General features: G+C 33.6%; 1 protein-coding gene across 14 annotated transcripts in view; it reads right to left on the bottom strand.

Annotated features, from left to right (window-relative positions):
- tim (timeless) overlaps nt 1–13030 on the bottom strand; it is a 117121-nt gene that overhangs the window by 38080 nt on the left and 66011 nt on the right. For all 14 annotated transcript variants that reach the window (XM_073970156.1, XM_073970166.1, XM_073970157.1 and 11 more), the window contains exons 13-15: nt 10340–10540; nt 9732–9996; nt 9522–9668 (exon numbers count right to left, since the gene is read on the bottom strand). In XM_073970156.1, the coding sequence (XP_073826257.1) occupies nt 9522–9668; nt 9732–9996; nt 10340–10540 (613 nt within the window). The remainder of the gene's footprint in view (nt 1–9521; nt 9669–9731; nt 9997–10339; nt 10541–13030) is intronic.

The raw sequence follows: 13030 nt of genomic DNA, 5'->3' as shown, positions 1-13030 counted from the left end.
ATAGTATACACCAACAAATTTAAATCATTATGACACCGAAAAAAGGCAAACACCACTCTAACAACATCTAAACCAATTCAAAAGCTAAGAAAAACATACAAAAAGGAGGTAATCATGACAAAAATAAAAAATACGAAAAACAAAACAAAAATTATGTATTTTTTTAAGTTTTTTTTTTTGTTTGTTTTACTGTAGTTGGTGGTCCACCACCACCACCGACGGTGGGTAGTTTTCATATCAAGATCATGTCGCCATAAACATAAATTCGATACATGAAATTGTCAACATTTTGAGAATGGAACGAAGGCCAATGCAACAGGTGTTCGAAATGTTCAAATGCCTTCACAGTCCTCTCCGGTTACTATGTAAGGAGACCCCATGGTCTAATTTAGTATATCATTGTCATCTGTTGACAATAACCTCATGTTCGTCTTTGTAAAAACCTCATTGTCTTCTTTAGAAGAAGACCTCATAGGCTTCTTTGGAATAAGGCCCCATGCACTCCTCTAAAAGAAGAAGAATTAAGGGTGTTCCTTAGCAGATAACCTCATTGTCATCTTTGGAAGATAGCTCTAAATGAAGATATCAGGTTTTTAAGAGACATCTAGATGTTGCACATAAGAATACATCCTGGTTTTCTTACTAAGATTAGGAGGTATAATCTTTTATGTAAGAAAATCCTTACGATCTTTTCTGTCAGGAGGCCTCGCGGTGTACTATACAAGAAGACCCTAACACACTTATTTAGGAAGACTTCGCAAATCACTTTGGTCACGACTCTCGTATAAACCTTATCATTGTTTATGGTTTTTGTTTTATTATTTTTATTTATTTTTTGTTTGTGCCACAAAAGCTACACCACCTTGTATGGTGACAACAGTCATAACATACATTCACTCGTATGGCCGACAACCATAACGTGATCAAAACATTTATAGCTTCTGTTTTTTATTTATTCTGTGGCATTCTTGGCGATCTGTTTTTTTTTTTGCTTCTTTCAATTTTTATTTGCTAAAGTTACTCAAGTTTGTATGTACCTCCCACCCACCGATCATCACATCCACTGTTTGGATGGATGAGAAGGTTTGTTTTGGATTTTTTTGTGAACCCAATACGGTTCCGATCATATTTCGATGATACGTATACAAGCAACAGAAAAAAATGTAGTCTCGTCTTACATATATGGCAAATGTTTTCTTTAGACATCACATGTTCGGAGTTTCGTGTAACTTGGTCGGATTGAAGTGTAGGTGTTTATAATGGAAAAGGTTGATGATTGAAGGAAGACAAGGTGGAAGGTATGTTTCTTATGTTAACAAGAATGACAACAAAAAAGACAAATTTGTTCAAAGTTGTCATAACAATGAAGAGTTGGGTAATAAAGGGGAATTTTTAACAAGACAAATAATGGAAAACTGACTGGAATATTAAAAACGGGGAAACATACATCGATCGGTGGTATTATCTTAATATGGGTGAATGAAGTTAATTTTCTAAAAGTGAAAAATAATTTTTTATTTCCGAGGCTGGCAAAAATATTCTTAAAAAATCCACAACAATTTTAAAGGCTTGAAAATTTTTCTTAAAAAAATCCACGCCTATTTCAGAGACTTCGAATATATTTTTAAAAGAATCCAAGCCTTTTTTAGGGGCTTCAAAAATATGCTTAAAAATCCACGCCTATTTGCAAGGCTTGAAAAATATTTTTAAAAAATTCTTAAAAAATCTTAAAAATCCACACCTATTTCCAAGGCTTGAAAAATACTTTTAAAATATTCTTAAAAAATCTTAAAAATCCACACCTATTTCCAAGGCTTGAACAAATATTCTTTTAAACATCCAATCCTATTCCAGATGCTTGAAAAAATATTCTTTAAAATATCCATGCCTATTTCAGAGGCTTGAAAAAATTTTCTTAAAAAACCACTCCTACTTCAGAGGCTTGAAAAAATATTCTTTAAAAAACCACGCCAATTTTGTAGACTTGAAAAATATTCTCAAAAAACCGCGCCTACTTCAGAGGCTTGAAAAATATTTTTATAAAATCCACTCCAGTTTTATAGACTTGAAAAAAAAATTCTTAAAAAATCCACGTCTATTTCTAAGGCTTGAAAGATTTTCTTAAAAAATCCACGCTTATTTCTAAGGCTTGAAAGATATTCTTAAAAAATCCACGTCTATTTCTAAGGCTTTAAAGATATTCTTAAAAAATTCACACCTATTTTAGAGGCTTAAAAAATTTTCTTTAAAAAATCCACGCCTATTTCAGATGCTTGTAAAATGTTTCTTAAAAAATCCACGTCTAATTATAAGGCTTGAAAGATATTCTTAAAAAATCCACGTCTAATTATAAGGCTTGAAAGATATTCTTAAAAAATCCACGCCTATTTTAGAGGCTTGAAAAAATATTCTTTAAAAAATCCAAGCCTATTTCAGATGCTTGAAAAAAAATTGTTTAAAAAAATCCACGTCTATTTCTAAGTCTTGAAAGATATTCTTAAAAAATCCACGTCTATTTCTAAGTCTTGAAAGATATTCTTAAAAAATCCACGCCTATTTGCAAGGCTTGAAAAATATTCTTAAAAAATCCACGCCTATTTCAGAGGCTTCAAAAATATTCTTAAAAAATCCACGCCTATTTCAGAGGCTTCAAAAATATTCTTAAAAAATCCACGCCTATTTCAGAGGCTTCAAAAATATTCTTAAAAAATCCACGCCTATTTCAGAGGCTTCAAAAATATTCTTAAAAAATCCACGCCTATTTCAGAGGCTTCAAAAATATTCTTAAAAAATCCACGCCTATTTCAGAGGCTTCAAAAATATTCTTAAAAAATCCACGCCTATTTCAGAGGCTTCAAAAATATTCTTAAAAAATCCACGCCTATTTCAGAGGCTTCAAAAATATTCTTAAAAAATCCACGCTTATTTCAGAGGCTTCAAAAATATTCTAAAAAATCCACGCCTATTTCAGAGGCTTCAAAAATATTCTTAAAAAATCCACGCCTATTTCAGAGGCTTCAAAAATATTCTTAAAAAATCCACGCCTATTTCAGAGGCTTCAAAAATATTCTTAAAAAATCCACGCCTATTTCAGAGGCTTCAAAAATATTTTAAAAAATCCACGCCTATTTGCAAGGCTTGAAAAATATTCTTAAAAAATCCACGCCTATTTGCAAGGCTTGAAAAATATTCTTAAAAAATCCAAGCCTATTTGCAAGGATTGAAAAATATTCTTAAAAAATCCACGCCTATTTGCAAGGCTTGAAAAATATTCTTAAAAAATCCAAGCCTATTTGCAAGGATTGAAAAATATTCTTAAAAAATCCACGCCTATTTGCAAGGCTTGAAAAATATTCTTAAAAAATCCAAGCCTATTTGCAAGGATTGAAAAATATTCTTAAAAAATCCACGCCTATTTGCAAGGCTTGAAAAATATTCTTAAAAAATCCACGCCTATTTGCAAGGCTTGAAAAATATTCTTAAAAAATCCACGCCTATTTGCAAGGCTTGAAAAATATTCTTAAAAAATCCACGCCTATTTGCAAGGCTTGAAAAATATTCTTAAAAAATCCACGCCTATTTGCAAGGCTTGAAAAATATTCTTAAAAAATCCACGCCTATTTGCAAGGCTTGAAAAATATTCTTAAAAAATCCACGCCTATTTGCAAGGCTTGAAAATATTCTTAAAAAATCCACGCCTATTTGCAAGGCTTGAAAAATATTCTTAAAAAATCCACGCCTATTTGCAAGGCTTGAAAAATATTCTTAAAAAATCCACGCCTATTTGCAAGGCTTGAAAAATATTCTTAAAAAATCCACGCCTATTTGCAAGGCTTGAAAAATATTCTTAAAAAATCCACGCCTATTTGCAAGGCTTGAAAAATATTCTTAAAAAATCCACGCCTATTTGCAAGGCTTGAAAAATATTCTTAAAAAATCCACGCCTATTTGCAAGGCTTGAAAAATATTCTTAAAAAATCCACGCCGATTTGCAAGGCTTGAAAAATATTCTTAAAAAATCCACGCCTATTTGCAAGGCTTGAAAAATATTCTTAAAAAATCCACGCCTATTTGCAAGGCTTGAAAAATATTCTTAAAAAATCCACGCCTATTTGCAAGGCTTGAAAAATATTCTTAAAAAATCCACGCCTATTTGCAAGGCTTGAAAAATATTCTTAAAAAATCCACGCCTATTTGCAAGGCTTGAAAAATATTCTTAAAAAATCCACGCCTATTTGCAAGGCTTGAAAAATATTCTTAAAAAATCCACGCCTATTTGCAAGGCTTGAAAAATATTCTTAAAAAATCCACGCCTATTTGCAAGGCTTGAAAAATATTCTTAAAAAATCCACGCCTATTTGCAAGGCTTGAAAAATATTCTTAAAAAATCCACGCCTATTTGCAAGGCTTGAAAAATATTCTTAAAAAATCCACGCCTATTTGCAAGGCTTGAAAAATATTCTTAAAAAATCCACGCCTATTTGCAAGGCTTGAAAAATATTCTTAAAAAATCCACGCCTATTTGCAAGGCTTGAAAAATATTCTTAAAAAATCCACGCCTATTTGCAAGGCTTGAAAAATATTCTTAAAAAATCCACGCCTATTTGCAAGGTTTGAAAAATATTCTTAAAAAATCCACGCCTATTTGCAAGGTTTGCAAAATATTCTTAAAAAATCCACGCCTATTTGCAAGGTTTGCAAAATATTCTTAAAAAATCCACGCCTATTTGCAAGGTTTGCAAAATATTCTTAAAAAATCCACGCCTATTTGCAAGGCTTGAAAAATATTCTTAAAAAATCCACGCCTATTTGCAAGGCTTGAAAAATATTCTTAAAAAATCCACGCCTATTTGCAAGGCTTGAAAAATATTCTTAAAAAATCCACGCCTATTTGCAAGGCTTGAAAAATATTCTTAAAAAATCCACGCCTATTTGCAAGGCTTGAAAAATATTCTTAAAAAATCCACGCCTATTTGCAAGGCTTGAAAAATATTCTTAAAAAATCCACGCCTATTTGCAAGGCTTGAAAAATATTCTTAAAAAATCCACGCCTATTTGCAAGGCTTGAAAAATATTCTTAAAAAATCCACGCCTATTTGCAAGGCTTGAAAAATATTCTTAAAAAATCCACGCCTATTTGCAAGGCTTGAAAAATATTCTTAAAAAATCCACGCCTATTTGCAAGGCTTGAAAAATATTCTTAAAAAATCCACGCCTATTTGCAAGGCTTGAAAAATATTCTTAAAAAATCCACGCCTATTTGCAAGGCTTGAAAAATATTCTTAAAAAATCCACGCCTATTTGCAAGGCTTGAAAAATATTCTTAAAAAATCCACGCCTATTTGCAAGGCTTGAAAAATATTCTTAAAAAATCCACGCCTATTTGCAAGGCTTGAAAAATATTCTTAAAAAATCCACGCCTATTTGCAAGGCTTGAAAAATATTCTTAAAAAATCCACGCCTATTTGCAAGGCTTGAAAAATATTCTTAAAAAATCCACGCCTATTTGCAAGGCTTGAAAAATATTCTTAAAAAATCCACGCCTATTTGCAAGGCTTGAAAAATATTCTTAAAAAATCCACGCCTATTTGCAAGGCTTGAAAAATATTCTTAAAAAAATCCACGCCTATTTGCAAGGCTTGAAAAATATTCTTAAAAAATCCACGCCTATTTGCAAGGCTTGAAAAATATTCTTAAAAAATCCACGCCTATTTGCAAGGCTTGAAAAATATTCTTAAAAAATCCACGCCTATTTGCAAGGCTTGAAAAATATTCTTAAAAAATCCACGCCTATTTGCAAGGCTTGAAAAATATTCTTAAAAAATCCACGCCTATTTGCAAGGCTTGAAAAATATTCTTAAAAAATCCACGCCTATTTGCAAGGCTTGAAAAATATTCTTAAAAAATCCACGCCTATTTGCAAGGCTTGAAAAATATTCTTAAAAAATCCACGCCTATTTGCAAGGCTTGAAAAATATTCTTAAAAAATCCACGCCTATTTGCAAGGCTTGAAAAATATTCTTAAAAAATCCACGCCTATTTGCAAGGCTTGAAAAAACTTTCTTAAAAAATCCACGCCTATTTGCAAGGCTTGAAAAATATTCTTAAAAAATCCACGCCTATTTGCAAGGCTTGAAAAATATTCTTAAAAAATCCACGCCTATTTGCAAGGCTTGAAAAATATTCTTAAAAAATCCACGCCTATTTGCAAGGCTTGAAAAATATTCTTAAAAAATCCACGCCTATTTGCAAGGCTTGAAAAATATTCTTAAAAAATCCACGCCTATTTGCAAGGCTTGAAAAATATTCTTAAAAAATCCACGCCTATTTGCAAGGCTTGAAAAATATTCTTAAAAAATCCACGCCTATTTGCAAGGCTTGAAAAATATTCTTAAAAAATCCACGCCTATTTGCAAGGCTTGAAAAATATTCTTAAAAAATCCACGCCTATTTGCAAGGCTTGAAAAATATTCTTAAAAAATCCACGCCTATTTGCAAGGCTTGAAAAATATTCTTAAAAAATCCACGCCTATTTGCAAGGCTTGAAAAATATTCTTAAAAAATCCACGCCTATTTGCAAGGCTTGAAAAATATTCTTAAAAAATCCACGCCTATTTGCAAGGCTTGAAAAATATTCTTAAAAAATCCACGCCTATTTGCAAGGCTTGAAAAATATTCTTAAAAAATCCACGCCTATTTGCAAGGCTTGAAAAATATTCTTAAAAAATCCACGCCTATTTGCAAGGCTTGAAAAATATTCTTAAAAAATCCACGCCTATTTGCAAGGCTTGAAAAATATTCTTAAAAAATCCACGCCTATTTGCAAGGCTTGAAAAATATTCTTAAAAAATCCACGCCTATTTGCAAGGCTTGAAAAATATTCTTAAAAAATCCACGCCTATTTGCATGGCTTGAAAAATATTCTTAAAAAATCCACGCCTATTTGCAAGACTTGAAAAATGTTCTTAAAAAATCCACGCCTATTTGCAAGGCTTGAAAAATATTCTTAAAAAATCCACGCCTATTTGCAAGGCTTGAAAAATATTCTTAAAAAATCCACGCCTATTTGCAAGGCTTGAAAAATATTCTTAAAAAATCCACGCCTATTTGCAAGGCTTGAAAAATATTCTTAAAAAATCCACGCCTATTTGCAAGGCTTGAAAAATATTCTTAAAAAATCCACGCCTATTTGCAAGGCTTGAAAAATATTCTTAAAAAATCCACGCCTATTTGCAAGGCTTGAAAAATATTCTTAAAAAATCCACGCCTATTTGCAAGGCTTGAAAAATATTCTTAAAAAATCCACGCCTATTTGCAAGGCTTGAAAAATATTCTTAAAAAATCCACGCCTATTTGCATGGCTTGAAAAATATTCTTAAAAAATCCACGCCTATTTGCAAGACTTGAAAAATGTTCTTAAAAAATCCACGCCTATTTGCAAGACTTGAAAAATGTTCTTAAAAAAATCCACGCCTATTTGCAAGACTTGAAAAATATTCTTAAAAAATCCACGCCTATTTGCAAGGCTTGAAAAATGTTCTTAAAAAAATCCACGCCTATTTGCAAGACTTGAAAAATATTCTTAAAAAATCCACGCCTATTTGCAAGGTTTGAAAAATATTCTTAAAAAATCCACGCCTATTTGCAAGGCTTGAAAAATATTCTTAAAAAATCCACGCCTATTTGCAAGGCTTGAAAAATATTCTTAAAAAATCCACGCCTATTTGCAAGGCTTGAAAAATATTCTTAAAAAATCCACGCCTATTTGCAAGGCTTGAAAAATATTCTTAAAAAATCCACGCCTATTTGCAAGGCTTGAAAAATATTCTTAAAAAATCCACGCCTATTTGCAAAGCTTGAAAAATATTCTTAAAAAATCCACGCCTATTTGCAAGGCTTGAAAAATATTCTTAAAAAATCCACGCCTATTTGCAAGGCTTGAAAAATATTCTTAAAAAATCCATGCCTATTTGCAAGGCTTGAAAAATGTTCTTAAAAAAATCCACGCCTATTTGCAAGACTTGAAAAATATTCTTAAAAAATCCACGCCTATTTGCAAGGCTTGAAAAATATTCTTAAAAAATCCACGCCTATTTGCAAGGCTTGAAAAATGTTCATAAAAAAATCCACGCCTATTTGCAAGACTTGAAAAATATTCTTAAAAAATCCACGCCTATTTGCAAGGCTTGAAAAATATTCTTAAAAAATCCACGCCTATTTGCAAGGCTTGAAAAATATTCTTAAAAAAGCCACGCCTATTTGCAAGGCTTGAAAAATATTCTTAAAAAAGCCACGCCTATTTGCAAGGCTTGAAAAATATTCTTAAAAAATCCACGCCTATTTGCAAGGCTTGAAAAATATTCTTAAAAAATCCACGCCTATTTGCAAGGCTTGAAAAATATTCTTAAAAAATCCACGCCTATTTGCAAGGCTTGACAAATATTCTTAAAAAATCCACGCCTATTTGCAAGGCTTGAAAAATATTCTTAAAAAATCCACGCCTATTTGCAAGGCTTGAAAAATATTCTTAAAAAATCCACGCCTATTTGCAAGGCTTGAAAAATATTCTTAAAAAATCCACGCCTATTTGCAAGGCTTGAAAAATATTCTTAAAAAAATCCACGCCTATTTGCAAGGCTTGAAAAATATTCTTAAAAAATCTTCGCCCATTTCATATGCTTCAAAAATATTCTTAAAAAAATCCACGCCTATTTCAAATATTTCAAAAATATTCTTAAAAAATCTACGCCTATTTCAGAGGCTTTACAAATATTCGTAAAAAATTCAAGCCTATTTCCCATGCTTCAAAAATATTCGTAAAAAAAATCCAAGCCTATTTCCCAGGCTTCAAAAATATTCTTAAAAAATCCAAGCCTATTTGAGAGTCTTGAAAAAGTATTCTTAAAAAATCCACGCCTATTTAAGAGTCTTGAAAAAGTATTTTTCAAAAATCCACGCCTGTTTGAGAGTCTTGAAAAAGTATTCTTAAAAAATCCACGCCTATTTAAGAGTCTTGAAAAAGTATTTTTCAAAAATCCACGCCTATTTGAGAGTCTTGAAAAAGTATTCTTAAAAAATCCACGCCTATTCCAGAGGCTTAAAAAAATATTCTTAAAAAATGCACGGCTAATTCAGAGGCTTGAAAAAATATTTAAAAATTGCACGCCTCTATGCATAAGACCCCTAAATTAGAAAGTGATTGTTCCACCAATAACACTGCCTTCAAAACCGCCAAAGCCATATATACCCTTAATATCATGCAGCAAACATAAAAACGCTTCGAACGATATTGTTGTTACATGCAATCACCCAAGCATCCAAAGACACATAGAGTTGAGGTTCATGTTAACTTCGGTAGTTGTAACTAATGTGATGACAGCGATGTCGGACGGACACACAATATTCCGCCTATAGCCAAAATACACATTCACAGACAAGTACGAATGTTGCCTCGACGGCTACCCCATTTATAGAATTAATGGCCATAGTAATTGACAGCAACAACAATAAAATTTACTTACCAGGCATTAGTGGCCAGATTAGCCAAACTGGCTGCAGCCGCTGCTGCTGCCGAATCTGCTACTGATGTACTTTGTTTACATTTGCTATGTATGACCAATTGTAACCAGTTGGGAACCGATGGCAACGAAGTTGGATCAGGTGTATATCTACGGAAAATAAGATAACAATTAATCTTTATTTTCTTAGAAATTAAATATGTGAATATCTACCGTATAATCGAATTGCTATGCTTAGCCTTGGGCACAGCAAATATTTCACATGTCTGGGAAGATTTCTCAAAAGAATCATCCATTTCTGGTATGGTTGATAGGTCATCATTATCATTTAGTTCAACATCTATGCTGGATATAGAACTCAAAGAATTACGAGACACATTGGATATGGTTGGAACTTCCATGTTGCCACTTTTCGACTCTGCGGTTTTTTCTCCACTTCCAGTAGCGTCGAATTGTGTCACATCAAATTTGATAACCACTAAAAGAGATGCAATAAAAAGAAAGGAGAAGAGAGAAAAACGAAGAAACAAGGTGCGAGAAGGTAGCAAACAACGAATAACACAAACATATAAAAATAACTAAACTGTTGCGATCAATGTGCCAATTTACGGTCTTGCGGCGGAAGGCATAATAGATCGACTTTAAGTCAATAAAAATAACATGAACTCAAAGAACAAACAAAAACATAAACCATTGAGAAAGATGTTAAAACAAATATGTATGGGTGTATCTTCTTGAACTCCGACATGATTTTTAACACCCCAAAAAATAGTCTAGGCTAGGCTGTTGTCAGTGATCATCTCTTTTGGTTTGTAACTCACATTTTTCCAATGGTCCCAATTTCTTTGCTAAACCAAACATCATTTCCGGAGTCCAGAATTCAGGAATTCGGGCATAAACTGAACCAGCATCGGCGGGCAGCTGGAAGCCAAGCTTGTGCAACAGCAGTACAAATGGTTGATACATCATTGTGTTGGCCTGATCCGTGTTCCATTGGACAACAGGTATGGATTTGTTTTTGACTGGAAAGGAGGTAAAAAAAGAGAAATTCACATTTTTATTAAAGACAGACTCTGCAATAGGAACTATTGGTAACTATACCCTCAATCTTGTTGCTAACATTGAAACCGTTAAAAATGAAAAAAAAAAATATTCGACGTCTCTTTCCGAGGATTTAACAATATTACTATAATTTTAATCCACGCCTATTTCAGATGTTCTATAAATCCAAAATATTCTGCAACAAGATATCATCTTTTTTCGTGGGCAAATGCACACTTTCTGAAATAATGGCCAAAAATCTCATGCAAAAACCCAAATGGTATTATAGTCCGGTCAAAATAGACATGCGTATAAGGGGGAAATAGCAAAAATTCCCACAAAGCTGAATTTTGGTGGAGAGCTAGGGTTGGCCATTAGAAGCAACGTCCTAAAAGTCCCCATCGATCCCATGTGTGCAAAACAAGTTATTCGGGGTCAAAGGTCATTTTTGGAGGCATTATTCAGTTTTTTTAATTTTTCTCAAAAACGGTAATACTTAGCAAAAGCCCGCTAAAGTAAAAGTTGTAGATTCAATAATTGTCTACAAGATTGCTCCTTACGATTCTTAAAAAAGACTTACCATTTTCGAGATATCTCGATCTAAAGGTCAAATAAAAAATTAGCCGCGTAAGTACATTATGAGGCGAATCGGTTAAAGTAACGACACTATGTGTTAGATACTTCCGTAAGCTTTCAAACGATATTCACTTTGCAGTAATCGGTTAAGTAGAACCGGGTCTAACCCGGTTTTTAAATTTGGCCTTTCGGGTCTAATAACCGGCGAACCGGATCCGCAACCGTTGAAAATTATACATTTCCGTAATCAGTGCAACAAACCCTACCTTCGGACAAAACTTGAAAAAAATCGGAGAGTTTTCGTTGGGGTCGTTCCCGTTGGGCTTTCGATTATACATGTGGGTTAAATGGGCTATTTTTGCATAAAATGACTCTAACATTGAATAACTCTACTAAACACACTCCGATTTTGTTGGAATTTGTTTTAGAAGATAGCTATATTTTCGCTCTTCAAGAAAATATATATTTTTTGGGGGGACAGACCCGATTACTTCGCTTATTTTAGCCGGTTCGTCTGAATATGTGCATATTTCCCTTATAAGTGCATAAAAATCATGTGTTTTTTAGAACAGCTATATCTCAAGAATGGTTCCTTCTAAGAAAAAATTGTAAGGGTCAAACTTGTAGATAATTTTTCTGTCTACAATATTTACTTTAGACACTTTTTGATTAGATCAACCGTTTTCAAAAAATAAATCCGAAAACCTAAAAACCCTTAAATTTTGACCTTTGACCCCGAATAATTTTTTTTGCACACATGAGATCGATGGGGACTTTTAGGACGTTGCTTCTAATGGCAAACCCTAGCTCTCCACCAAAATTCAGCTTTGTGGCAATTTTTGCTATTTCAATGTCTATTTTGACCGGACTATTATTGGTGGGCAAGATAGCTTTTAAATGGTCCAAATTTTGCACTACGTTCAAACATAGAACAAGTTCGAAGATGGATCAGGTCGTGGCATTCCTTCGGGTACCTTCCCACAAAAATTCAAAATTTCTTCCTGTCATATGATACCACTCGAAGGGAGTAACCGATAACCTAACCTCGAAGGCAGTAACCTATACTCAACAGATCGTAATATTTTCAAACATACATCAGCTTCTTTATTCGTGTAGCTCCCTCAAAAAAATCTTCCAACGCGTACATTAAGTTCTATAAACATCTGTAAAGCATAACCTCCCTCACAAAAATTCTAAATATTCGTTTAATTGCAGTTTAAAGACTGTTAAGTACTTTTGGCAAATCTATGCTTCCAAAAGCTATAAAAAACTACGCTGACCAACAACCCCGGCAGGTTCTATGCACCGGATTGACTCGGAGAAATCTTCTACCCGGGGCCGTTACGTCAACAATATACCCCGGAATGGCTGTTTCGAGCTCTATTGATCCTTGCCGGAATAGAGAAGTACCACGGGCCAAAGATCTGTTCCGTTTGCCAGTTCCGCATTCACCATATGTCAACATCAGTGAGATGTAATGGTTGTCCCTGCGATCTTGACCATACAATTACAGTGACGTAGTGAGTCACTGGAGAAACCGTGGTTCTACCAGAGCTCCGATTCACTCGTTAGTGAAAATTTGGGGGGAGGTTGTATTTTTTTTTTTTTTTGGGTGCAATATTTTTGGTGGTTGTGGGGCAAGTTTATTCGGTGGTGGGATAAGTTTTTGTTTGGTGTTGGGGAGGGGTCAAGTTTCCACCCTCAACTTGCTCGAATTCGAGAAGAGTTTCACTCGCGAGTGGAATTCGAGCGAATTCGAGCGAGTATTCGGAGCTCTGGGTTCTACCCTCGGTCTACATGGCGCATGAAGAACCTGACCAACCAAACCATTTGGTGCGAAATGCATAAACCAGGTGGAAATGCTAATCACTTTCGTTAAGACAGCTAACACTAAA

The sequence above is a fragment of the Musca autumnalis genome, unplaced genomic scaffold (assembly GCF_047663935.1).
Source record: "Musca autumnalis isolate F117 unplaced genomic scaffold, ASM4766393v1 scaffold_2, whole genome shotgun sequence".
NCBI classification, from domain to species: Eukaryota; Metazoa; Arthropoda; class Insecta; order Diptera; family Muscidae; genus Musca; species Musca autumnalis.
This window is presented reverse-complemented; position numbering and strand designations above follow the sequence as displayed.